Here is a 27935-nt window from a genome sequence, read left to right on the forward strand (position 1 = left end):
TTTCGTATAATACAGTACCATGACGATGAAATTTATTCGATGATAAGGGTGGACAAAAATCACATTTGTTATGAAATACATTTACACAAATTTTGGATTAGGGCTTTCGGCACATCGATCCATTTATCGTTGATCGCTACGAAACTAAAACTCAGAGTTTTTCAGCATCATCTCAGTAAGAAAATAGATTACTGTAGTGCCTTTGGCGAGCAATCCCATCCCCAGTATGTGGCCAACGGTCCGGTAACGACGGTAAAAGACGACGGAATCCGCCGGAACAGTTCGACTCATCTGATTGCCGAAAGAGGCATCAAATGTGCACGGTAATAGTAAGCACAGAAGCCAACCAGAATGGAAAATGCAGTCGTTACAAATACCGATCGTCGGGTCAGAGGCAGATTCGGGAACATGCGGTTAATGAATGAATTTCCTCCCGGTTTTGCCACACTGTGCGCCTTTCGTCGCTCGCGATCGCGCTCTTCTTTGAGCCGTTGCTGTTTTCTGTTGATGAGAAGTGAATCATTATTACTAATCAAAACTATAAAAAAGAGTACAATGAGCTACAAATAAAACAAATACATATTTACAGGAACACTTTGGATTTGGAAGCAACCCTTTCGGTGATTGAAATATTCTCTGGATATTAATACTTGATTGGATGTTATGTTTAGATTTTTGGGTGCTCATTAGATCAAACCATATTTGAAGCGATAGTGATTAGTCCCAAATCGATATCTATTGTGACGGAAGGAAGTGATGCTACTCTAATACTATAGTCTAGGCTTGTACCACCTACAAATTTGTACGAAGCTCAATGATAATTAGTAAAAGCTTATATTTTGCTGTCCCTGTAGTAACTCCAAGAACGTTTTGAAAACCTTTTCAAAAACTAAACAATTAGAATTAGAACCACGACTGCTCTTTTATGCTACGTTTTGAATTGGACAACTCAGTTGAAAACAGTTTGACGACGAACTCAAATAGCATCTTATCCATTTCCTCCTCGGGATCAATACCATTTGGACTGTCCCGTTCTCTGTCAGGCACCAATTACTTAGTTTCGACAGAGTTTATGACCATAGCCCTATTTTGTCAGTCTGTTTAAACCATAGTGCTATATACCGATCGAGCAGGAGAGATTGGCACAATAATACCTATTTCTGTAATTGATACCATACTCTGTTATGAACTAGCCCTACATAAGAGGTAAAATACCATAAAATAAAATTATATGCACAAAATACTCTGTAATTAAGTTCTATTTCAATCTATTTCAATACCAAATGCATAACATATTATTATTATTATTATTTTATAGAGGGATGAAGGCAAATCTGCAAACAGACACCTGAAAACTCAGGGTTACGGGGATGGCAGAAGGCCGACCCGCTAAGCCCACCCAAGTAGCAGAAAGTTTCTTTGGTTACCCTCTCTTCTAATGCCCTGTTCCCCCAGGCACTTACTGGACGTCAATACTTCGGAGGGGGGCTGTGCTCATGCACTTCACGTATTCAGCCTCTAGCAAGCACAGCTAGTTCGCTACATTTTTCTCAACAAAGCATTTTTAATTCGGTTTGCGCGTCTCTTGATCTTTGGCGCTCACTGTCTCTCTTCCTCATGCCATTCTACACCACTGCATCTTTGAGCCATCTACCCGTCGCCGTGCTCGCAACCTACTCAGATAGTCCCCGGCGGCGAATCTAGTCCCAAGGCGGCGAGAGCTTCCCCGAAAACCGACGACCCGTGGAAGTTTATTGCGTGTTCAACACTAATGTCTCACCTAGATAGTCCGAGGCACTTTCTCACTTCAACGGGAAACCGGTTGGATGCCAAAGTCGGTCCAGAGATTCCGGGTGGAGCATAGCGTCCGGTTCACTGGCGCTTCGACTACCCAAAGCCGATTATTCAACGCGTCACGAACTACTCGGCATAGTCCCCGGCGGTGGATCTAGCCTACTCCGATTAGGAGCTTCCCGGTAGCGGACTCTCCCCCGAACGGAACTTTTCTTAACATTGAGCCATTCAGCTCCCATCATAATTTTCTTGACATTCTCAAGCACTTTTCCAGCTAAATCGCGGGCTACTCAGATGATCCCCGGCGGCAGATCTATCCTACTTCGACAGGCAGTTCCCCGGCGTTGGAATTTCCCTCGGAACCGACGACAAGTCGCTTGAATTGAACGTCTAAACACCTTCATTCAACTCACTTGAACGAAAAGAAACTTGTTCAACATTTTATTGCATATTATTCGGCAACTCGGCCGTACGAAAATACCGCCGAATAATATGCAATTAATTGTAATCAAGTGTCGGTCTTCCACCGTCATTAGTCGTCTGAGTACACGCGACCGCAGCATAAGGCAATCAAACTCATCAACTTTGCAAATGTTCGGCCGACAATGTGCATGTCATGCACGAAACAAATAAATTGACTGGATCTGTTGAAAATCGAACCCAGGCTGTTACACCCGGCTCTCCGCATGACACCTTCTAGCGCAATGTTGAACAACAGGCACGAAAGTCCATCACCTTGTCTTAGTCCCCGGCGCGATTCGAACGAACTGGAGTGTTCGCCCGAAATCTTCACACAGTTTTGCACACCATCCACCGTTGCTGTGATCAGTCTGGTAAGCTTCCCAGGGAAACTGTTCTCGTCCATAATTTTCCATAGCTCTACGCGGTCTATACTGTCGTATGCCGCCTTGAAATCAACGAACAGATGGTGATGATTACTTTGGATATTTCTCTTAGAATTTGTCCGGATATTGCTTTAGGAATTCCTGTGGATATGCCTCCAGGAATTCGTTTAGATATTCCTCCAGTAAGTCTTTTGGAAATTCCTTCAGGAATTTCTCCACATATTTCTCCACGAAATTGTCTGAATATTCCTCCAGGTATTCGTCCGAATATTCCTCCGAAAAATACTCCAGAAATTCGCGCTGTTATTCCTCTAGGAGTTTTTGCAGTGATTCAACCAGGAATTCCTCAGGAGATTCTACCAGGAATTCTTCCGGATATTGTTCCAGGAATTCTTCCGAATATTCCTCCAATTCCTTCGAATATCCCTCCGGGAATTCCCCTGAATACTCCTCCAAAAATTACTTCGCATATTTCTCCAGGAATTCGTTCAGATATTCATCCAAGAATTCTTTTGGATATTCCTCCAGGAGTTCTTCCGAATAATACTTCAAGAGCTCGTCTGTATATTCCACCAGGTATTCGTCCGGATATTCCTCTAGTTATTTCTTCGAATATTTCTCCAGATATTTCTTCGGGCATTCCTGCAGGATTTCTTCCGGATATTCCTCCAAGATTTTCACGAGATTCTCCTCCAGGAATTCGTCCGAACATTCCTCCAGGAATTCTTCCAAATATTCCTCTAAATATTACTTCGGATATTCCTCCAGAAATTCGTCCGGATATTCGTCAAAGAATTTCTTTAGATATTCCTCCAGAAATTCTTCCGGATGTTCCTTCAGGAGGTCCCGCAACATGCAGACGGAAACGAAATTTGCTCTTTACAAAACTCTGATTCTACCAGTGGCCTTTTATGGACATGAAGCATGGACGGTAAAAGCGGCGGACCGGAGAGCTTTCGGGGTTTACTAGCAAAAGTGCTGTGTACAATACTCGGAGGGAAACTAGAAAATGGTGAGTGACGCAGACGCATGAATCATGAACTGTACCAAGTATACAAAGAAAATATTGTGAATCGTATGAAATACGGCAGACTTCACTGGGCTGGTCACTTAGTGCGAATGTCAGAAGAAAGAATAGCGTAAACAATATTCAACAGAGAACCAGATAGAGGCAGGCGATGGAATCGAACCTGGGGACCCTAAACGTTTGGGGAAACTGGAGGAACATCGCCCAAGACCGATGATTATGGAGCTCTACAGTGAGTAGACACGGTGAAGTTCAGATGTGGCATAAGCGCTCCGCTGTGACTATAAATTTCCGTTGGTTGTTTTGAATAAATTGTACGGAAAGTTATATGTAATGACGTGGAAAGTTGTATTTTCTTAATAAATGTTAAAATTATCGTGAGTCGAGAAGTAACTGATAACCCAAGTAACCACCAAGCATTAATTCATGCATGTAATCAATCACAGATCAGCATATTAAATGCTAATTGCATTAGATCAGTTTTACCGATGTAAAGATGCATTTATTCATCGCCTGTCAAGCAACGATGCACTAGTTCAGCGTTATGAATGCAGCGATGCATTACATATGTTTTATTTCAACATGTCAAAATAATAAGGCATTATTTCTGTCGTAAAAGGGCCTTTTTCCACTTTAAGTCAACTTTAATGGCTGTATTATTTGCAAGCACATAAAGCTTCATGGTTGCTTGGGAAGTTACTGATAAAAAGTTACTGATAAAAAACTGTTCGAAATTTGACAAACACCATTATTTCGCGGGAAGCAAAAGTGATAAAGTTAACAATTCATTGGGTTATCTATTGTGATCCAGTGCGCGTGGCAAAATGCCTGGCGCTCAGAAGCTATGTGTTGGCGACGGAACGTTGGGCGACGAGGTCGAGGGTGCTAATACAGATTCTGAAATGCTTGATATGCGGTGTGATACAAACGAGTCTGAGTTACGAACGCTCACACTGTCCGTTTGTCATATGTGTTGTGATCCTTTGAAGGCAGATGATGACTACTTGGAGTGTTTTGGAAGATGCAAACAGCAAGTACATACGTCTTGCCTGAATGTTTCTGAGCAGGAGATAGAAGTACTGAGAAAAAATAAAAATGCCGTGTATGTATGTGATGTCTGTTTTGCACTGCATGGATACGACGATAGAGAGAAATTCGAAGATACGATGAATGAGATAGTATTGAATATAAATAAGCTACAGTGTGTGTTCGATTTTGTGAACAAATTTGAATCGAAAGTGAGAAAAATTGTTCAAGAAGAATGCGTTAAAATAGTATCGGGAAAGATAAAGAATGATACCAGTGAAAACAAGATAACCGATCGCGTTTTACGCTCTGCTAAAAGACGAAAAGTAGTAGAGCCAACTGAGTTCAACACAGTTGATAATGCAGTCGATGTTGATAAAACCCCTAAAGAAACACCAAAGTCGAGTGTGGTAGGATCGTTTGCAGATATGGTCAAGCGAAATACCAAAAAAGTCCAACATACCGGATCCATTAAAGCTAATGAAGGAGATAAGAAAAAGAAGCCAAATCCAAAGTTAGTAATCAAAGCTAAAAACAAAAATGATGAAACGAAGATTAAAAAAGTGCTGAAAGAAAAAGTTGATCGTAGATCGTTGAGTGTACAGGATGTGAAAACAAGACAAGACGGAACTGTGGTAATTGAGCTACTGAATGAAGATTCTGCCAATGAAATGAAGCAGAGGCTGTTCCGCCTCGCAGCTTAATGTTCATTAAGCACTTCCACAGTTATTAACTGCGAGGTTTCTAAGCCAGGTTACCATTTTTGTATTCGTATATCATGAGGCTAGCACGATGATACTTTTATGCCCAAGGAAATCGAGACAATTTCCAATCCGAAAATTGCCTAGACCGGAATCGAACCCAGCCACCCTCAGCATGGTCTTGCTTTTGTAGCCGCGCGTCTTACCGCACGGCTAAGGAGGGCCCATAGTGTGAACTGCAGAGGCGCTTGATAGATTTCCATAGCATGGAGGGTGTAAGTGATGCAGCAAGCAAGTTTAATGATTCCCTCGAACAAAGCGTGGATAGCTTAATACAAGAGACAGAAATAACAGTGTCTGATCAATGTCAGTGGTACACTGTGGAATTAGCAAATTAGCAAGAATGAGTGTGACAGTGCCCTAGCTGAATCTAGAATAACACGGAACTGGAGTCATTGGAATGAGTACAAGCGATTGAGAAACTTATATGTGGCAGCTATAAGAAGATCAAAGCGGAGACAGATACAGAATGAACTCAGAGCCAATAGAGGCGATCCAAAAAAGCTTTGGAAAACCTTGAAGAAAATAATTAAGCCATCAAGTGCTCATCCTGATGTGATTTTCGATGACGATGAACCGAAGTTACCAAACAAAATAATTGCAAATAGATTGAATGAATATTTTGTGGAAAGTGTTAGCGAGATACACAATAGTATTCCAGAACCAGTCACTCATATACGGATTAATAATGATCAACCTGGACGGTATTGGGAGTTTTTTCAACCCATCTCAATGGAACAGTTGGAAGGGATTGTAGATAACCTAAAAGTGTGTGGTGGTGTAAACAATGTTAATACAAAAGTAATGTGGGATGCATTTGACGTTATCAAAGGACCACTGCTGTTAATCGTAAATAAATCGTTAGAAGAGGGAGAATTTCCGAGTGCTTGGAAAACATCGCTTATTGTTCCAATTCCAAAGGTTGCAAATTCAAAAAGTCCTGCTGATCGGCGACCAGTGAACATGCTACCGATATATGAAAAGGTCCTTGAAGTGATTGTTAAGGAACAACTTGATAAATATTTAGAAGAACATGAAATTTTGTTAAACGAACAATCCGGTTTCCGTAAGAAACACTCTTGTGAAACGGCACTCAATATATTATTGTATAAATGGAAAAGAGCAATAGACGACAAAAAAGTGATATTGGCAGTGTTTTTAGATTTAAAACGAGCATTCGAGACGATTGACAGAGCAAAACTACTGATGCTATTAAAGCGGATTGGGTTAAGTGGAATAGTGCTGAAATGGTTCGAAAGCTACTTAACGTCTAGACAACAGATGACGATATATAATAGCGCAGTGTTAAATCCTGTTAGTGTTGAGTTGGGGGTCCCAGAAGGTAGTGTCTTCGGTCCATTATTGTTTATATTGTACATGAATGACATAAAAGAAACGTTAACCGTTGCTGAAGTGAACCTGTTCGCGGACGATACAGTGTTGTTCGTGATAGCTGATAGCATTCAAGAAGCATATAGTTTACTTAGACCAGAGCTGAACAGGATGGCAGAATGGCTTAAGGAAAAGAAATTGATGTTGAATGTGAAGAAAACTAAATACATGATAATCAGAAATCAAAGGAAAACTGACAGCGAAGAATCAATAAGTATTGATGGTGAAGATATAGAACGTGTTGAAGTAACTAAATACCTTGGTGTAATGGTGGATGAAAAATTGAACTTTAAAGATCATGTAGACTACACAATTAGAAAGGCAGCACAGAAATTCGGGGTTCTTTGCCGAGTTAATGTTGATTTGACCATCGAGAACAAACTTATGCTGTATAAATCAGTTATTGCTCCACACTTTGAATATTGTGCATCTATTTTATTCTTAGCAAACAAACAACAGAAACGAAGGATGCAGTTAATTCAGAACAAAGCCATGAGACACAATCTTGAGTGCGATCGGATGACGCCAGTAACTTTCATGAGAGAATGCTTGCAATGGTTATCAGTTGAACAAAGAGTGCTATACAGCACAATGGTGTTGGTATTTAAAATTAAGAACAGAATGACTCCAGATTACTTGACCGAAAATGTTAGATATGGTTCGGATGTACACGGTTACTACACAAGAAGAGCATCGGATTTTAGACTTCCCAAATTCTCTATGACAACAACACAAGGATTCCAAATATTCACCAATTTACCGACACAATTAAAAATTGAAACAAACTTAACGACTTTCAAGAGAGAATGTTTGAAATTAATCAAATTAGGACATCTATCTTGAGCGCTTAAATAATAATTAATATGTATATATAAAATTAAGGTAATGATGGTCGTACATGGAGTAAAATAAGTAGTATATAAATAAAATTTAAACAATATAGAATTCTAAATATTTAAATGATAAATCGACTTGCTCAAACTATGTACGGGGGCAAGTGGAGGGCCATAAAAAAAATTGCGCCAGGCATACGCTAGGAGTACGGGATGAACGCTGTCAAATAACAATTAATTGCATATTATTCGGCAACTCGGCCATATCTAGCAGAAGCCCGGTTCACGATGCGCTTTGGTTGCGGTATTTGTTCCTTACCTATCGGAGGCATGGTTGAGTGTATCGACTGTGCTGGGTGCAGTCTGGGTGGTGCGGATAGAATCGATTTGGTTGTCAAACTGAAGCCAAAATTTTCTATTGTTCCGGAGCCAAACATTGGAGATTGTGGTTATGTTCGTTTCTGATCTAATATTGAGAAGTATTGTTATTATTTTGGGAAAAAATAAAAATAAACTTTGTTTGAGTTTTGTATTCTTTGTAACAAATATTCTCACATTATTTTCGAGTGGAAAATTAGTTGGAATGCAACTAAAAAGCACTCGTTACGATATTTCACGAGATTTAGCAGCTAATTGGAGCATGAATGTATGTAAACAATCGTAAAGTCATGTAGAGTCTAGCGCATTTGTGCGCTTTCATGCAGCGTGGAAAGAGAAATTCGAAGAGCGGGAAATGTTTGACAGCCAAGTAACTGCAAAATAATTTTGTTTATGGGAGTGATTTCAAAATATCCCTCTGCTCGCTTGAGCGCAGAAAAGCGGCTCTATCCGCAGCACCCAGGGTGCAGTGAAAGATACCATCTTCACTGCATGAAAATGAATCAGTACATACCAGTGGCGAGTATGTGTCGATTTCAACAATGTTCTTTGGCTGTGTGATAGCTGTCTATCTTCGTTCCGTAGAAAGCACACTTCGCCTCTAGAAAACGAATCTAATGTGGAGGTACAAAACGAGCAAAAGGAGAATAATATTTAAAATAGAGCTTACAGTGCGTGCGCTGCAGTCGGAAATGTCAACGTTAAAACAGAGTATTGTAGAGCTGCAACAAACGGTGAACAGTGGCCGTCAACCGATTCCCAACGTGATAGCAGAACCGTGCACTTCTACGCCTAAGAAGAATGTCAACTGCAATGATTGGTCATCTAATTCAAATTATTCGGGTCAGCTGTGGAGGGGCTCAAATTCGGAAAATGCCGGCACAAGTACTCAAAAATGTTGGGTGTACTTTACCAGAGTCGCTGAACACGTTTCTACCGATGCAATGCGTGACATGATTTTGAATGCTTTGCGACCAACCGACCAACCAACCAGAAGTCGTTAAAATAGTTCCACGATGGAGTAATCTAAAAAATATTTTAGTTATTGCCGATTTCACCAATTTGAAGAGTTATGTAGATTGTGATTTGCCCGCTTCTTTTTCTCACACTCACTCTCATTTCGGGTTGATCGATTTTTGTTACTGAAATTTACCCAAATATAACCCATTACTCGTTAGTCACATGTAAGCGTGTACACTAAATCGATTCCCGCCAAGATTTGAAGTCTATTTGTTTTCAGATTGAGCACTCACACACAAATATTATACACGGAAAATCAAAGTTTTTTGAGTGTATTGAGTGTGAGAAAAAGATGACTGTGAGAAAAAAAATCTCGCAAAACTCTTATAAAGTGCAAAAAGCGCAATACTAGATAAAGATTGTCGCTGTCGTCGCTGTCCGGAACATCTTTTGCTGGCGAGGATAGGGGAGCTAAATGTCAAAGAAGGAAAATCCATACGATTTGACAGGTATGTACCACACATGTTTCGGACAGCAGAACAAAGGGAACAGTAGCGACAATCTTTATCTAGTAACTAAAATATCTTTAGTAATCTGGATGATCTGCGTTACATTTCATTCAAAGTTGGCGTAAATTGGAAAGATAAGGAAAAAGCTTTGGAGAAATCAACGTAGCCAACAGTATTGTTATTCAGGGAATTCGTGAATCGTGAACTTAATTATTGGGAACCGTCGAAGGTGAAAAAGGTCGAATGGACAAAAGGTCGAAAGACAAAACGTCGAAAGACAAAAGGTCGAAGGGACAAATAGTTGAAAAGGACAGAAGGTCGAAAGGGACAAAACGTCGAACGGGACAAAAGGTCGAAACGGACAGAATGCCGAACGGGACGAAAGGTCGAAAGAAACTAAAGATCAATAAGATCAAATCTAGCACCAGAGTTGTCCTACACAGTAAGCAAAAACTCTGCTCTTTTATTTTTTCAGTGAGTACAACTAATAGATGGATGTTGAGCTTTCTAAATGTCACTTCGATCTGTCAAAATGGTGCACACCGCACATCAAATACACCGGCGTATATTACACGCCGGTGTATTTTCAATGCGTGCGCCTGCGTGGTTACGGAGTGTACCTTGAGCTTGATATTTTTCTATTATTTGCACTCATTGAATTTCATTTAATTGCTAAAAAAGTTTTAAATTAAAGAGCAACTTTTTTGCAAATTGTATAGGATAACTCTGTCTCGTGCAATACAAGTTTTATTCATTCCTAAATCAACAATCTTTTTATCTCTAACAGAACTATCTAGATATTCATAATATTGTTTCATAGTAATTACTCCTTCTTTGAAAATTGCTTATTCTTCAACTTTGATTGATGTGATGAGTGTGTTATTTCTACTTGACGTTAAATGCATTTCATAAATTCTGTCAGAATACACCCAACTTGTTATCAACTTGTTCTTGATCTACCTTTTGTCGCTTTCGACCTTGTGTCCTTTATGGACCTTTAGTCCTTTTCGACATTTTGTCCTTTTCGACATTTTGTCCTTTTCGACCTTTTGTCCTTTTCGACCTTTTGTGCCTTTCGACCTTTTGTCCTTTCGACCTTTTGTCCCTTTCGACCTTTTGTCTTTTCGACCTTTTGTCTTTCGACCTTTTGTCCTTTCGACCTTTTGTCATAGATTCATTTTATACAACTATTGTAAAATGTATTTTGTAAATGTATTTTTGTAAATGTGTAAATGTTTTGCCTTCATGGATACAAATGTGAAAATGTTTTGTTTGCTGTTAGTTTTTTTCATTGGCGTAACTAGCCCCGATGCCCAGGGGGGGCTATAGCTCCTTCATCTATGTTCTCTATTTTGAGCTTCTTTTCAAAAATTCTCAAACAATTTAAAACCTCATTCTATCTTAGGCCCGATGCCCACGTAGCGTTTTTTCAACGCCACGTGCACGCAGCGTTGAAAAAACGCTACGTGGGCATCGGCCCTTAATGTGATGAATATGGTCCAACCACCTAAGGCAATTGCGGATCAATCACACTCATCCAAGTACGTCCTTTTCTCAAGCATGTTTTTTTCTGTTGTAGCCCACAGTGTCGAATAAGAGCATTCGTTTACCAGCCGATGATTACTACAACGACTCAAATTGATAGCTATTGCTATTGCGACTAAGTGTTGTAGCGCTCGGCTTGGTCCTGCACACTGTGACGGATCGCTGTCATATTCAAACGTTTCAGGGTTCCCAATGAGTAATTCTCCAGGAATTCCGACGCGAATATTCCAGGAATTCCTATGGAAATGTTCCAGGAGCTCCAACGGAAATGTTCCAGAGATTCCGTCTGAAATCCTCCAGGAATTCCAACGTGAATGTTCAGGACTTTCGTAGCAAATGTTCCAGGGATGTAGAAGAAAATCGTCGTAGGATTTCTAAACAATCTATCGACGGATCCAGAAGCAAATCGTCGAGGGACAGTAAATTAATCCTCTAGGGATTCCGTAAAGAATCCTCCAGCGATTGCGAAGGGATGTTGAAGCAAATCGTCGAGGGATTTCGAAGCAAATCATCGAATGATTCCGAAGCAATTCGATGGATTCCGAAGTAAATCGTCGAGGGAGTCCAAACTAAATATTCGAAGAATTCCGAAGCAAACCGTCGATGTATTCTGAAGCGAATCGTCGAATGATTGCGAAAATATTCCTCGAGGGATTTCAAAGCAAATCGTCAGAGGGATTCCGAACGGCAAGGGTTTCCGAAGCAAGTCATTAAGGGATTCCGAGGCAAAATGTCGAGAGACTTCGAATTAAATATTCTAGGGATTCTGTAGAAAATCGTCGACGTATTCTGAAACAAATCGTCAAGGAATTCCGAAGCAAATCTCCAAACGATTCCGAAACAAATATTCGAACGACTCTGGAGGAATACCGAGGCAATTAACTAGAGATTCTGAAGAGAATTCTTTAGGTATTTTGAAGGGTATCCCCCACAGATTCCCAAGGGTATCCCTCAACGATACCGAAAGGAATCCAGCGTGAGTTCTTCTGTATTCCGGATGGAATAATTCGATAATTCTGAAAGGAATTCTTCTGGGAATTCCTCTCGGATTCTGATGAGAATACTTCTCGGATGCATATGGGAATTGTGGAGATTAGGCAAGCGGAGGTCTGCTGAAAATATTTTACTCTAGTCCGTGATGGTTGACCACATATCTTTGACTGCTAACACGATTGCTTTGATTGATATTTTGGTAGCTCTCCGTTGTTGTTCATATCAAGCTTGCTTTGATGCTTTCAAATCAATTATATACTGGCGAAAAAAGGTTGCATGAAGAAGAAAAAGTCGAAGGATGATATTAAATATGGAAATTATTTTAAAACTCTCAAAAATTCTAGGAGCAATATAATTAAGAACGATTAGCGGTACGGGATTGGACTCTTCTTAAACTATGTATAAAGTGCAATATCACAAAATAAAATTCAAAATCGAAATGATGTGTTTTTCAAGTTCAACCCCGTACTGCAACCGTTTTTAAATATAATGCTCCCAGATTTTTTGAGGATTTTTCAAAAATATCCGTCCGCCTCCCGTGCATTTTTTTTTCAAATATCGTTTTTCGATGTGTTCTTCATGTAACCTTCATTCGCCAATTGCCTTTACATAATTAACACCAAGTACAATTTAAGTGCCACACAGGAATCTTTCTCAGAAATGAGAAAAAAAAACTCATTTGTCTGCCACTCATTTCATTATGACAGGATGAATATGCGAGATAACTCATTTGTCTTCAAACTTTTTCAATAATTCGTTATGTTGGAAACTGATATCACTGCTAACTACTTTGTCAAATCCTAGGGGTGGCTAAATTTTTTCTAGGGAGGGCTAAGCCCCCTCTAGCCCCCCCTTATTTACGCCAATGTTTTATTATTATTAGAATTAGTAAACAATCATTGGGGCTGTCGTAGCCTGTTGATTAAGAGCAAATAAATAAATAAATAAATTCGCGCGAGAGACAATTGCCGACTGCAAAATAATTATTATGCTCTTATAGGTAATTACATGGAATTGAATTACAGGAAATGATCTTTTTTCCATTCATCCAACCTTGATTTCCATTACAACTGAAAATCAAATGCACCAGCCTAAACAACATCTAATCAAGCCAAGTTTTCCAGAGAATGTTCAATGCATCAAAAGATAAATAATATATAAAACTGGGTTAGTCTAATATAGAGTGGGAAACTTACTCCTTGGCAATCATATTTTCCACATCCTTTTCGATCAATTTTGGCGGATACTTCCGATAAAGCTCTGCAGCATTTTTTAGAAGATATTCAAATGGAAGATCCTCCGGTAGCTATTAAAAAATAAATGTTTATTGTCATAAATTATATGTTCTTATGTTATATATCGTTAAACTTTGACAAAAACCAGGCAAATATAGTTACTTATTATAAAGCGTTGTTTCAAACAATAGATTTCAAGTGTTGGACCATGTGTTGGAAATATGGGCTTATTAGTGCCTGCTAAGTTGCGGAGAACGACAGAGGTCTGTCGTAGCTTAGAATGATATTTATGCCCATGTCGGAAACTATACAAATAACTTAGATTGACTGAATGGATGAATGCTTTCCACACCTGTAAATCCGTACTCACCTGTGACAGTAAGCAGTGCAGTGAAGCCATGTCGCAGTCCTCTTGGAAGATCTCATTCTGTCTGTACAGTACGATGGCCGAGGTCACGTATATAGGCAGAAGAAAGTCCGAGGCCAAGAAATAGTCATAAAGCCGCACCACCGACCGGTACGAGTTCAGACTGTGTCCGAACCATGTCAGGTACCAGGGCAGTGCGAATAGTGTACCCACGGTGGATCTACGAAATGTAACATATGCCATATTCTCAATCAAGACACTTGATATTGAACCAATTTAGCACTTCTTCAACTAACCGCTCTAAATAATCGCAAAGCGCTGCACTTTCTCTCCTAACCAGAGGGTAGATGAACATTAGTCTCCGTTGGGTTGGTTCCATTGTTTCTTGCATGCATTCGACTAAATGGTTTGTCGACAGGATCTCCATCACGTGGAAGGCGACTTCCTCTCCGACGACGAGAAGAAACGTGATCGCTACATCGTGGTAGCCCTAGCAAACAATACAGCGTACACGGTCGTTATTATCAATGTCTGTAACCATTAAGTGCAGACACTAACCTGATAGTACTTCAGATGTGGATACTTGATGATGACCCGCAGAATTAGTACCGTTAGCTGGTCCTGCAGAGCGACACGCTGCTCATAGGGAATACCGGGGGGAAAGCGTTTCAACGAACGATTCACATCCAGTACGACTTGGTTGTACTCCGGGTGGCTGTTCAGTTCTTCGAGTGATGGAGCCGGGTCCACTAATTTCGGATCGACACCTACTAATAGGGGCCACACTTTGCGACGTAAATCATCTATGAATTTAGTTTATAGAGAGAGAGACAGAATATTAAAAACTGACTAGTATTGATTATAATTTAACATTTAAAAGAACAACGAAACAGACCCACACATTGCTAGTTTTTAATAGAGTTTTGATATAAAGTTTTATTTCCAGTTTTAAGTTTTCCGTTGAAGGATAAACTTTTTAATTTATATTATTTTGAATATCTTTTCATATGCGAAATTCATTTCAAATTAAACTAGGTGGACCAGTCTGTGGTTAAAAATCTCTTCAATAATTGAAAAATATCAATTACGATATTTAAAATAAATCCTTACAACAGTCCAATGGAACACAACCAGGAACACTTTCTCTATCGTGTTTATCAACACTCTTTCAGACACTTCATGTGAGGCTCCCGTTCATAAACCATATAAGCAGTTTCTGTTTCGATGAAACCATCAAACCGTGAAGTAGGGTAGACTTACCAGTAATGGCAATAACAAAACGTTGTTCATAATATTCACAAAACGCAAAAAAGAGAATACAAAGCCTTTGAATTGATAAAAAAAATCATGTTTTTGAATTCAATTTCTAAGACACTTTATCTACAATACTCTATATTATACTATTAGTGTCGCTCTTACTGAATCACCTACCCTGAACGACCCTCAGAAAACATTTTCAAGTGTAGCGCCAAGACACCAATCGACAGTTGTGGGCACTTACCATTTATTAGTCCGTACTCTGATTTCGCAAACTTCCTCCACTCGTCTTGTGTCGTATGGGAGTCGTCCAAGGCGTTTTCGATTTGAATACGTTTCAACTTTTCTTCGTGATTTTCTGGAACTACAATCAAATTTAAACTTTACCACCAAACCAAACAACAAAACAAATACTCCACTTACACTTTTCGAAACTGAGCTCCGTAGGTTCATCGGACCTGCGATGGTTGTTCGGCTGGACGAAGGCAATATTCTTCCCTCCTGACTGGGGTTCCTCCCCCGAGCTGCCAATTTCTTCAATTCCCCCCGCACAGCTGGAACCATTATTTAGTTCGACCAATCTGCTGTTTTCATCACAATATTCTTCAAAGCTGCGATCTGCCTCAATCGAGTTAAGCGACTTGGTTTGATCTCCTCCCGCGGAACTGTAGCTGGAGGATCCGTTCAGTAGTTCGACCTTCTCCATTATTGCAGCATTCCACCCCCCACCAATCGGAGGAAACACTTTTTCTTTCGATAGCAAAAACGATAGTAACAACTCGGAAACCACCCACCAAATTTAATTCACATTGGCGGAACTTCGATACGGAAATGCTGAGTAAAAATGCACTGATTGATTATCGATTTTATCCAACAAATAATGATATTTTTCGAAAACCATCAACCCTGTATCTTTTCTGGTACTGTCTGACGATGCTGTTTTTTTTTGTCTGAAGACGTTTATCAAAACAAGAATGATTCAATTTCAAGAGTAACTGTAGAAAATGGCTCTTTAGTTTTCCACACGCAAAAATAAAAACACGTTAGCCAATTTTAGCCCATTAGAAAATTACAATGCTTCAGCTCTTTTTAAATAAACACAAAATATGTGATATATAAGTGGAGAATTATTAAAATTTACTTGAAAGTTGTAATTAGTAATTCTACTCGATCATTTAGAATTACAATGTTTTTGTTTGTTAGGCTTAGTTTTTTTCTGATTAGATTTTTCCGATTTTTCCCTTTTTCTCCAAATTTGACAGCTGTTTAGCACTGAAAAGTACACTGAAAACCAAAACTACCCAAAAGTGGGTTGTTTTCACTCAAAACCGTGGTTTAGGCCAAAAACCCAAATTTGAGTAAAATGACTTTTCTGACACTAGGTAGATTGCAAGGTAGATTGCCTTTAATCCCAAGTAAACAATTTACCCAAAGCTGAGTTTAATTTATCCAAAGCGGACCTTGATCAACCCAAAATAGAGAATATTGAATTTACTCAAATTTGGGTTATTGGGCTGAGCAACCTCGGTGATTGGCATCTTGCTCTAGTTTTGATAGCAACCATGGGAAAGAAGGGGAAAACTACCCAAATTTGGGTAAATTTTTTCTGCGATATTCTCAATAGTGCGTATATTGAACTCAAAGTTTGGGTTGATTTATCTATCCGTGTAGTACTAAAACATTATGCCACACTCAGAAATATAACTAATCTATGAAAGGTTTAAAATTAATCTACACAGCAAAAAAAGTTGTTGAATATTACATTGAAATCGATGCAACCCATCGAATCCGTCGGTTGTTGAATATTACACTGCGCGATGTACCCGAGAGCTTGCTGTGTAATAAACAGAAGCGATGTGATTTTTTTCGATGTAGAAATTATTCAACGTAATCCAGGCGATGTAGAATAAAGCTATGTAAAATAGTGCGTCGTACAAGGCGTACAATTGAGTTTTCTTACCATGGATTTCTTTCTTCAATATTATTTTGGTCTAGTTTTTAAAAGAATTCGAAAATTTAAGATAATATTTATGATTCTATATATTTTCTCACTATAGATCAGCAGATCTATCACAAAACCGGCAGTATACTATAGGTCGCATGCAACGGCGACACATGTTGAAGAATCATCGGGAATCCAGGAACCAGTATCGATCCGCAGACCCCGGGTAGTATATGTCTTGCTGGATTCCCAGTGTGTGCGGGGGAGCTTTAAAGCCGCTGAAAATAATGAAACATGTTTAGCATGCAGATCTGGTTTGCGGGTGTATGACAATTTCAAATAACGACGACGGGAATCCTATCAGGATTGCGAAAAAAAATCCCATCAGGAACACCTTTCAGGATTCCGACGGAATGCCTTTCAGAATTCCGGTGGACATCATATAGGGATACCGACGAGAATCCAAATCGAATTCCGGCGGAAATCCTTTCCAGTTTCCAACGATAATCCTTTCCAGTTTCCAGAATCCTTTCCGGATGCCGACGGAAATCCATTCGGAATTCCGACGGATATCTTTTAGAGATTCCGACGGAAAAACTTTCGAAATTTCAAATAGTGTTGTCCCTTCGGAACTCCGATCGTTGACGAGACTCCTTTCAGGAATCTATTCGGGATTTCGAAAGGAATCTTTTCGAGATCCCGACGAGAATCAATTCGAGTTTGTTACGGGAATCCATTCAAAGTTTTAGGGAATCTGGGGGAATGCCGAGGGGATTGCAACGGGAATCGATTCGGAATTCCGGAGAAAAACCTTTCAAAATCCTGGCGAAAATTCTTTCTGGATTCCGATGGGAATCCTTTCAAGATTTCGAGGGGTGTCTCTTTGGGATTTCGACGGGACTCCTTTCGGTATTTCGGCAATCATATTTTCGGGATTCCGATGGGAATTCTTTGGGATTCTGATGGAAATCATTTCCGGATACCAAAGGAAATCCTCTCGGGATTCTGACGGGAATCCTTTCCGGATTCCGACGAGAATACTTTCGGAATTCTGATGGGAATCCTTCCGATATTCCAACGGGAATAATTTAGGGATTTCAACGAGAATCCTTCCGAGGTTCAAGCGCAAATACTTTCATGATTCCGACTGGAATCTTTTCGGGATTCCAACGAGAAACCTTTCGGGATTCTGAAGGGAATCCTTCCAAGATTCTAACACGAATTCTTTCGGGGTTCTAATGCGAATACTTTCGGGATTTCGACGGGAATCTTTTCGGGAATCCGATGTGAATCATTTCAGGATTCTGACGGGAATCCTTTCGGGATTTCGACGTGAATCCTTTCGGGATTTCGAAGGGTCTCCTTTCTAGATTCCGACGGGAATCCTCCCGGTGTTCCGACGAGAATCTTTTCAGAACTCCGACGGGAACCCTTTCGAGATTCCGACGAGAATCATTTCGGGATTCTGAAGGGAATCCTTTCGAGATTCCAACACGAACACTTTTGGGATTCGAACGGGAATAATTTAGGGTTTAAAACGGAAATCCTTTCGGGATTTCAATGCGAATACTTTCGGGATTCCAACGGGAATCCTCTCGGGATGCCGATGGGAATTCTCTCAGGATTCCACCGGGATTCCCCTGGAGATTCCGATAGGATTTCTCTCGGGATTCCGAAGGGAATCCTTCCGGTATTCCGATCACGGGAATCCTCTCGTGATTCCGGAAATCCTTCCGAGATTCAAACACGAATACTTTCGAGATTCCAACGAGTATCTTCGGTATTCCGATGGAAATCTTTTCGAGATTCCGACGAGAATCCTCTCGGAATTCCGACGAGAATCTTTTTAGGAATACTTCCGAGATTCTAACACGAATACTATCGGGATCCTCTCGGTATTCTGACGGGAATCCTCTAGGGACTCCAACCCGAATACATTCGGGATTCCAACGGGAATCTTTTCTGGATTGCGATTTCGAGATTCCGATGAGAATCCTTCCGAGATTCAAACACGAATACTTTCGGGATTCCAACGGGGATCTTATTCGGTATTCCGTTGGGAACCTTTTCGAGATTCCGTCGAGAATCCTTTCGAGTTTCAGGTGCGAATCCTCTCGGGATTCCAACGGGAATCCTTTAAAGATTGCGACGTGAATGCTCTGGTGATTCCGACGTGAATCCTCTTTAGAGATTACGACGGGAATCCCTTTCCATCGGATTTTCGGAAGGATTCCCGTCGGAATCCCAAAGGATTTCCGTCAGAATTCCCAAAGGGTTTCCGTCAGAATCCCCGAAGGATTTCCGTCAAAATCCCCAAAAGATTCCCGTTTTAATCCCCAAAGGAATCCCCTAAGGATTCCCGTCGGAATCCCCTAAGGATTCCCGTCGGAATCCCCAAAGGATTCCCGTCGGAGTCCCGAAAGGATTTCCGTCGGAGTCCCGAAAGGATTTCCGTCGGCATCCCCAAAAAATTCCCGTCAGCATCTCCAAAGGATTCCCGTCAGAATCCCCAAAGGATTCTCGTCGGAATCCCGAAAGGATTCCCGTCGGAATCCCGAAAGGATTCACGTCGGAGTCCCGGAAGGATTCCCGTCGGAATCCCGAAAGGATTCCGTCGGCATCCCCAAAAGATTTCCGTAGAAATCCCCAAAGGATTCCCGTCGGAATCCCGAAAGGATTCCCGTCGGAATCCCGAAAGGATTCACGTCGGAGTCCCGAAAGGATTCCCGTCGGAATCCCGAAAGGATTCCCGTCGGCATCCCCAAAAGATTTCCGTAGAAATCCCCAAAGGATTCCCGTCGGAATCCCGAAAGGATTCCCGTCGGAATCCCGAAAGGACTCCCGTCGGAATCCCGAAAGGATTTCCATCGGAATCCCGAAAGGATTCCCGTCGGAATCCCGAAAAGATTCCCGTCGGAATCCCGAAAGGATTCCCGTCCGGACACCAAAACGATTCCCGTCGGAATCCCGAAAGGATTCCCGTCGGAATCCCGAAAGGATTCCCGTCGGAATCCCGAAAGGATTCCCGTCGGAATTCCGAAAGGATTCCCGTCGGAATCCCGAAAGGATTCCCGTCGGAATCCCGAAAGGATTCCCGTCGGAATCCCGAAAGGATTCCCGTCGGAATCCCGAAAGGATTCCCGTCGGAATCCCGAAAGGATTTCCGTCGGAATCCCGAAAGGATTCCCGTCGGAATCCCGAAAGGATTCCCGTCGGAATCCCGAAAGGATTCCCGTCGGAATCCCGAAAGGATTCCCGTCGGAATCCCGAAAGGATTCCCGTCGGAAACCCGAAAGGATTCCCGTCGGAATCCCGAAAGGATTCCCGTCGGAATCCCGAAAGGATTCGAAAAGATTCCCGTCGGAATCCCGAAAGGATTCCCGTCGGAATCCCGAAAGGATTCCGTCGGAATCCCGAAAGGATTCCCGTCGGAATCGAAAGGATTCCGTCGGAATCCCGAAAGGATTCCCGTCGGAATCCTGAAAGGATTCCGTCGGAATCCCGAAAGGATTCCCGTCGGAATCGAAAGGATTCCCGTCGGAATCCCGAAAGGATTCACGTCGGAATCCTGAAAGGATTCCGCTCGGCTTCCCGAAAGGATTCCGCTCGGAATCCCGAAAGGATTCCGCTCGGAATCCCGAAAGGATTCCGCTCGGAATCCCGAAAGGATTCCGCTCGGAATCCCGAAAGGATTCCGCTCGGAATCCCGAAAGGATTCCGCTCGGACTCCCGAAAGGATTCCGTCGAATCCCGAAAGGATTCCGCTCGGAATCCCGAAAGGATTCCACTCGGAATCCCGAAAGGATTCCAGTCGGAATCCCGAAAGGATTCCAGTCGGAATCCCGAAAGGATTCCAGTCGGAATCCCGAAAGGATTCCAGTCGGAATCCCGAAAGGATTCCAGTCGGAATCCCGAAAGGATTCCAGTCGGAATCCCCAAAGGATTCCCGTCGGCATCCCCTAAGGATTCCCGTCAGCATCCCCTAAGGATTCCCGTCGGCATCCCCTAAGGATTCCCGTCGGAATCCCGAAAGGATTCCCGTCGGAATCCTGAAAGGACTCGATTTGTCGAGTTAAGTACGAGACACTAAAGCCGGCCTTACTGTTGAGGTCGAAATACGTATTCGTCAAAGGTACAATAAAGTAGTGAAATTAAATGGAATAGTACAAACAACAAATATACATTCCACTAAAAGCTTAAAATAATTTTCGTTTATCCAAAAAAGATTTCCGTTGGTAATCCGGAAAAAATTCGGTCGGAATCCCGAAGGGATTGCCGTCACAATCCCGGAAGGATTCCTGTCGGAATTTCTAAAAATTTCCGTCATAATCCCGAAAGGTTCCGTAGGAGTCTCCAAAGGTTTTCGTTTTGAATTTCCGAAGGGTTTCTTCGGAAACCCAGAAAAATTTCTTAGCCGTGCGGTAAGATGCGCAGCTACAAACCAAGACCATGCTGGAAGTTGCTGATGGGTTCGATTCCCGGAATGGTAACATGGCATAGAAAACCTTGTAGTTATAATAACTGTGGAAGTGCTGGATGAACACTATGTTGCAACGCGGCAATGTCCCAGTGGGGGATGTAATACCAATTAGAAGAAGAAGAAGGAATGATTGGATTCTCTTACGGGTATACCATCCAGAATTTGAAAAAATCCTAACAGATTCCATGTGGATCCGATTCTGTTTAGAATCCTAGAAGTATTCCGTTCGGAATCGAATATGTTAAGAAATTCATTTAGAAATTTAACTTTTTACTATGTACATACGTTACGTCCGGTCTTTTTCCATTACGTCCGGAGTCCGTTACGTCCGGAGTTCCAAGACATTAACAATCCTTTTTCGCAGTGGTTGCAAAATGATTGGTTGATAGCATTCCGGGCATTGCCCGGTGAAGCAAGTCAGACTTTTTGATAGTCTTCAAAGTTGCCGTGCACGAATGTGTTGACCGAATCTGAATAGAAATTGGGAATAAACGTAAAATCCTTTTATTATTAGTATATAATAACTTACCAGAGAAAATAATTCCGGACTTTTCCTTCCACATTAAAAATTGGGCATGAGAATCTGAGATGAGAGGAACGATCGAGAAGATGATTTACGGCTCCTTCGCAGACTGTGTTGTTGGTAACGTGCAGTTATGAACCGAGCGACAAGAAGACAATGTAGAGACCATTCCGTTCTTAACCTGAAAAAGTGAATAAAAAATATGTAGGGACCAAATTAAGTGATTTACCCTATCATTTAATATTATAATAAATAAAAATAAAATGTGCGGATTTTTATATAAACATAATATGCTCTCATAAAAATTGATAAAGTTTGTATTTAAACTGAATAAGCTATCAAATACTCACCAGAGAAATCAAATCAACGTGATGCTGCTTCCCGCCCCGTCGAACACAGTGTGCATCGGAATCACAGGGCTTCCAGAATTCTCGACTCTACGTGCAATCGGATCAGCATTGGATCATTCAAGCCAGCCCAACAGCTTCGACAGCGTTGCACCATCTGTTTTGTCTCGGGAAACCTGCACAAGGTCCTCTTTAGCTGCTCGCTGAAATCCATCTCGAAAATATAATCCCTTCATCGAACACAGTGCTGCACCGCTGACAGTTTCGACCTGGAATGGACACGATCACATCCGACAACATGTGAATGGTCGCAAACTGCGAATCCATCGAGGCACCTCGAAGTGCTAGAATCGTGTTTAAAGCCGTAAACTTCCATAGCTGCTTGATTTTGTGTACGAGCACTGTAGCATGCACTGAACTTGATCTCTCGTCGTAAAAAAAATTACCGGTTTCACCTGAGCCTGTCATGGCCATTGCAACCACATCGCAGCTCTCCATGACCAGGATACGCATGCAGTCCCGTTACCTAAAATCCGTTCTTTTCTCCTTTACCTTCGGCGTTGAAATCCGCGAAATCCTGACCGATGTTTTCGTTGAAAATCCAAAAAGAGAAAATAAATAAAACCGTGAACTTTCAAAACATGGCGATGGCGACCAAACAGCGTCGACGGTTGCTGGACGCTGACATTAGGTCCGCAGTGTTGCGAGAAAATTATATTAGAAATAGATATAATATTGTATCCAATATGTGTAATTTTACACAACCTTTTGGATTCTATTGGTTGCATCATTTGCTGTGTAATATTCGATGTTTTAAAAATCGAATATTACACTAATGCGACGTGATGGAAATTGATGAATCTGCTTTTGATGTAATTTTCAGGCAATGTGAAATTACATCAAAATGAATGTTAATATGTATTACAATTCTGGCATTACGTAGTAATTTTGGTACATCGCTTAAATTACATCGATGCACATTACATAATTTTTTGCTGTGTAATTTATTATATTTTAAGATTATAAGCGCTTAGTATAAAAATGTATACAATTTATAATTAAAATTTATACTATGGCAGAATAACGCAAACCTATTTTGCTTTTGTATTCTGTCTGTTGATATTCTATTTTCGCGCTTGGTGTATTCCGATCCAGTTGCCGCATTTTTCGGTCAAATAATTAATTTATAAATAAAGTATATGAACAAATGTAAGAAACTGGGATTATCTGTGTAATATTGTTTATTTCAATGGTTGTTCCTCTTTGTCGACCCCGTAGACTCGCCATTCGACGACATACAAACGGATAGTGAAAGTTTTTGCACGCTGGACTTGAAACTGGAAACTTGAACCTCGACTTGAACGCAATCCAGTGGAAATTAAAAATGACCAGAAATGATCGAAAACGATCATCTCACCGGAGGAGATGCCTCGTCTGCAGTATCGCAAAATAAGAACATAAGTGTGCTCGTCAAGAGATTGGTGTTGATAATTCATTGTGGAAAACAAGCAGGACGTCACCAGTTTTTCCAAGCGAAGAATCCCGGAAAAGACGCCAAAATCCGCAAAAATATGCCGTCGTTTTGCGGAATATGCAGTCTTCTTTGGGATTTTTCGGCTTGAAAAAACTTGTGTCGTTTCCCTTGTGGTGAAATAGCTCTGTAAGAAAATTTCAGTAATTAAAGCAGTGAATTTGTGTGGACTGAAACTCGAGCTAAAACTGCGGGAGGACTTCGCAAAATAGGAAACGGCTTTCAGAAGTGCAAAAATAGCGATGTTGATTCTGACCGATATGTGTTCCGAACGGAGGGAAGATAGTGCTTTGTGCCGGAAAATGTTTTGATGGTATATACCTTCATGCTTTATTTATTGTATATTTACGATTTGTAAACTATTTAATAAAAATGAAAATATATTTGTTTAGACTTTTATTTACACCATTAGGAAAGTGAAAGAATGAAAACAAATCAACATAACCTGAAAATTTTGAATCAGATTTAAAATAAACTAAAATGCTATAAAGCTGACTTATACTAAATCACAATATTTTAAAGTTATACTATCCAGGTATTGTTGGATAAAATACGAGTTTGGGGTCAACCAGGCGAATAGCCATTTAGCATGACTTTTAATCTATTTGGTATAAATTTATTTCTGAGTGCAGAGTCGCATCGGTCGCATCAGCATGTTTGCAGATTCATACAAAATTTTCAAAGCGACTTATGTGTTTTTGTGTTTTTGTAAACAAAGATTCGAGCGTCGACATATATTTTACTTTTGCCCTGGGAGCTGCGGACTCGATCGATTCTAATTTTCAAGATAGTTTGCTTGAAACCCCCAAATTTCTGCTCAGTGTTCAATGTATAATTACGATTTTCTCACATTGAATAATTATATTATTAGTTTCAAAGATTAAAGAAGAAGAAATTTTCATTGATTTGCTGCAGTATTGAACAAATTATTGTACCGATTGTTCATGATGTTCTTTTATCTTGAACCCCTCGATAGATTTTTAATAACACCAGAAAATTGAGTTTTGTTAGAAACAACCTACACTGCCGTAAATAAAATATGGAAACTCATAAGTTATGCCTTATGAAACACTAAAAATTCATTTTATAATCGTTCCATAAGGCTACTATGAAATTCATAATCGTTAGTATTAATTGCATACATTTGCCTTATGAATCCCATGCAAAATGATTATGAAAAAAAATCATAAGGTAAACTTATGAAACAATATGTCATTTTATGTGTTCATTCACAGGAAAATTTTCACCTCAGTGTTTTCGTTCTTTGCATCCCAGTCAACCATATTTTTTTTACAATTTGGCAAATATCCAAATAAATTATGCAGTGCCACGGTTTTGGACAACCTTCCGTTATCAGGTACAGGTAAGAAGTTGAACCAGAAATGTTGAGAGAATTGGGAGAATGTTGATCTCCGATATTCAAATCCCAGTGATGTGCATCCGCGGATGCGTCTTAAAAAAAACAATAGAGTTATCAATAACATTTTTTCGGTTTTTTCAGCAGGTCCAACGAGTGGCGTTTAGAGACCACAGAAAGGAAGCTGCTATATTGATGCTTCCTGCCCCCTTGCTGCAGGAAATCACTTTACATCAATTTAGCCCACTCACATCAACGTACTTTATACTCCTCCTCCTGAACTGTGAGTCCTCAAAAGATGAGAAGTTTGATGCAAGAATTCTTGGTCCATGGCTGCACCAAGTGTGGTATGCTTGTTCTCCTGCTGGAGTTTCAGAGACGGATAACAGAAGCATGTTTATTGTCACGGTGATCAGTTTGGAACAAGGTGAGTTTGCTTTAGAATTCCTTATTATTAAATTTGAGTTAATGTACACTTTCTCACTTATTCCAGATATTAATCCAAAAATAGAGAAAGACTTAGTATCATACAAGCATTTTCCCTTCCAAAATATATACCGCAAGATGGCTGGATCAAACAATTCAAAGATTCATTCGTAGCTAGCCAAATCTGTTTTTCCTACAGGAACTGTTCGGCCAAAATTTAATCAACATAACAACCATCGGTGGCATCGCGAGTCAGCCGAGTGTGTAAATAAATCTCTTATGATTTGTATGGTTATCAGGAAGTGGCATTAACGTTTTTCAACGTTACTGTGAGGTAAGTTCATAACAAATTTTTCATTAATCAAAAGGTCATCGATTTGTTTATTGATGGCACTCCCACGCAAGTCAACACTACCAACAGTTAGCCGAAGCCTCCGTTTATTTGTCTGTGGTGATAGTTTTCATGTGAGTGATATCAGATTGGATAAATCGATGTTAAAATCATTGTTTACAAAATCACATAGGGGAACAGACGGCTTTGGCAGGTTTTGTTCTATTATTGGCAGGGGGGTTTTTGTCGACCGAAATTTATGAAATTTGGCCACAATATTATTTGATATGCAAAGAATGTTTGGGCCAAATTTGAGCATAATCAGTCATAAAAAAAACCCCTGACAATAATAAAACAAAACCTGCCAAAGCCGTCATTACCCCTACGTCCTTTGAAAAAGTGCCCGAGAATTAATAGACTTTAATGATCTTATTGCAGGTGCACGCTTAACGTTGAAACTATCTGGTGTGATGAAGTTATGTGGACTGTGATATCGGTACCGATTAAACGGACTTTTTGGGTGTCACAAAACCAGATTAAAGAGTCCACTACTCAAAAGGTGGCCATTTTCGGCTATGGTAGGAGCGAACCTTGGAGCAAACTGTCTACAGGCCCACATGACGATCAAGAAGGCCAGCAGCAAACGTCTCCAATGCATGCGAGATGTTTCGAATGATTAGCTTCTGGAGATTGGAATCAATACTATCGGCTCGACCAATTACCGACCGTTTCGAAGCGCAAATGTGGATGAAGTTTGGCGATACGATTGATTAGTTTTGGAGTAGTGGTAGTAAGAACATATATACCACCAAATAAGAAAGTATATTTTCATACGTCGAAGAAACGAAGAAACAATTAAAGAATCTTTCTGACAATAATCATCGAACACCAAATATTTGTCGCATCTCAAGTAAGTAGTTTCCTTCATTTATTTATCTTTTTTTAGTCTACTCACACATTCTTTCAAATTTCTTTTATGAAGAATCCCCGCATATGCGTCTTAGCAGTTTCTACGATCCTTGGACATGAATCTGTTTTCATCCATTTCTTTTCTCTGTTACAGCCTGCAGTAAACTGCGAATAAATATACGGCTGTCAGAACGTCGTTGATAAGCTTATTGATGAAGTTGTCGGCATTAAGCATTAACACCCGCAGTCTTTATGCGATGAGCGCAACAGTTCAATCATAATTATAAGCACCAATGTTAATTTCAAAACGAAGTTTCTTATTGCAGGTTTCCCTTGTCCAAAACTGTATGGATTATTTATAAAATAATAATTAGATAAAAAATAATAATGATGATAAAATAAAGAAAGTACTGTTACTTTTTATTCACTAAAGCAACTTTATTTTATTTTCGCTGAGATAAATGATGGATAAAATATATATTGGAATCGTAAGAATTTCATTAATCCAACTTATGAAATTTCATAAGGTAGCTTAATGAAAATCGTAAGGTAAACATTAGATAAACATATATGTTTATTATGGACCTGGTTCATCCAAAGTTCATGCTGGTTCATAAGACTGCCTTATGATTTCCAATCCGATTCCTTGTGGCTAATTTTCATAAGGCAAACTAATAAACTTTAGAAGGTATTTTACGTGAGTGTATAGTTAGCATGAGTTGATATACACGTGTACTCTCTCGGATACGCTCACAAACTTTCTCAATGCGATGGATACTTTGGAGCTTTACTTTGGAGATTTCTAGACAATCGTTTCGACTCTATCCGCAACTCCCAGGTGCCTTCAATATATGTATGATACGAGCTATCCAGCATTTTACGAGCGCTAATGGCCGCCACAATCAAGCTCAGTTTTTGGTAGGGTGGAAACAGTTTGAAGTTTGGCTTGTGTCGTTTGACATAAAAACGATATGTTTCCATCATCAAAATGATTGAATCGCGATGATGATGATTGCTGCGATGTCAAACGACATAAGCCAAACGTCAAATCGATTGTACCCCACCAGAACATGAGATAAATTGGGGCGGCCATTACCCAAGCAACCAAAAGTTCGGATTTTACTTAAATTTGTTCCTAACCGAACCAATTGGTTCACTATTGGTTCA

General features: G+C 40.3%; 1 protein-coding gene and 2 long non-coding RNA genes across 4 annotated transcripts; 1 reads left to right on the top strand and 2 right to left on the bottom strand.

Moving 5' to 3' along the window:
* On the bottom strand, positions 1-16090 carry LOC134212125 (TBC1 domain family member 20). 2 transcript variants are annotated; one of them, XM_062689700.1, is made up of 7 exons: positions 15346-16083; positions 15167-15286; positions 14224-14468; positions 13962-14155; positions 13669-13885; positions 13260-13369; positions 1-501 (listed from the first exon to the last, which is right to left on the bottom strand). In XM_062689700.1, the coding sequence occupies exons 1-7, from the start codon at positions 15626-15628 to the stop codon at positions 288-290; spliced, it is 1383 nt and encodes a 460-aa protein (XP_062545684.1). In that variant the 5' UTR covers positions 15629-16083; the 3' UTR covers positions 1-287. The 2 variants fall into 2 exon arrangements, with proteins under 2 accessions (XP_062545684.1, XP_062545685.1); XM_062689701.1 differs by lacking the exon at positions 13260-13369 and having other exon boundaries at positions 283-501; positions 15346-16090.
* Positions 16091-17032: 942 nt separating this feature from the next.
* On the bottom strand, positions 17033-22411 carry LOC134216233 (uncharacterized). The gene is made up of 4 exons (XR_009980565.1): positions 22218-22411; positions 21874-22048; positions 21630-21814; positions 17033-17142 (listed from the first exon to the last, which is right to left on the bottom strand). It is a non-coding gene; the product is annotated as an uncharacterized LOC134216233 (long non-coding RNA).
* Positions 22412-24988: 2577 nt separating this feature from the next.
* LOC134216235 (uncharacterized) lies at positions 24989-27183 on the top strand. Its single transcript, XR_009980566.1, has 5 exons — positions 24989-25108; positions 25247-25529; positions 25596-25862; positions 26298-26769; positions 26923-27183. It is a non-coding gene; the product is annotated as an uncharacterized LOC134216235 (long non-coding RNA).
* Positions 27184-27935: the final 752 nt, after the last annotated feature.

The sequence above is a fragment of the Armigeres subalbatus genome, chromosome 2 (assembly GCF_024139115.2).
Source record: "Armigeres subalbatus isolate Guangzhou_Male chromosome 2, GZ_Asu_2, whole genome shotgun sequence".
Lineage (NCBI taxonomy): Eukaryota > Metazoa > Arthropoda > Insecta > Diptera > Culicidae > Armigeres > Armigeres subalbatus.

Excerpts from the sequence above, each read along its gene's own strand:
- LOC134212125 (XM_062689700.1), bottom strand. The coding sequence starts at position 15,628 with ATGGAGAAGGTCGAACTACTGAACGGATCCTCCAGCTACAGTTCCGCG. Across the intron at positions 13,370-13,668 it reads TGCACTGCTTACTGTCACAG|CTACCGGAGGATCTTCCATT; the intron begins GTGAGTACGGAT and ends ATTTTTTAATAG. Across the intron at positions 502-13,259 it reads GAAAATATGATTGCCAAGGA|AAAACAGCAACGGCTCAAAG; the intron begins GTAAGTTTCCCA and ends TCTCATCAACAG.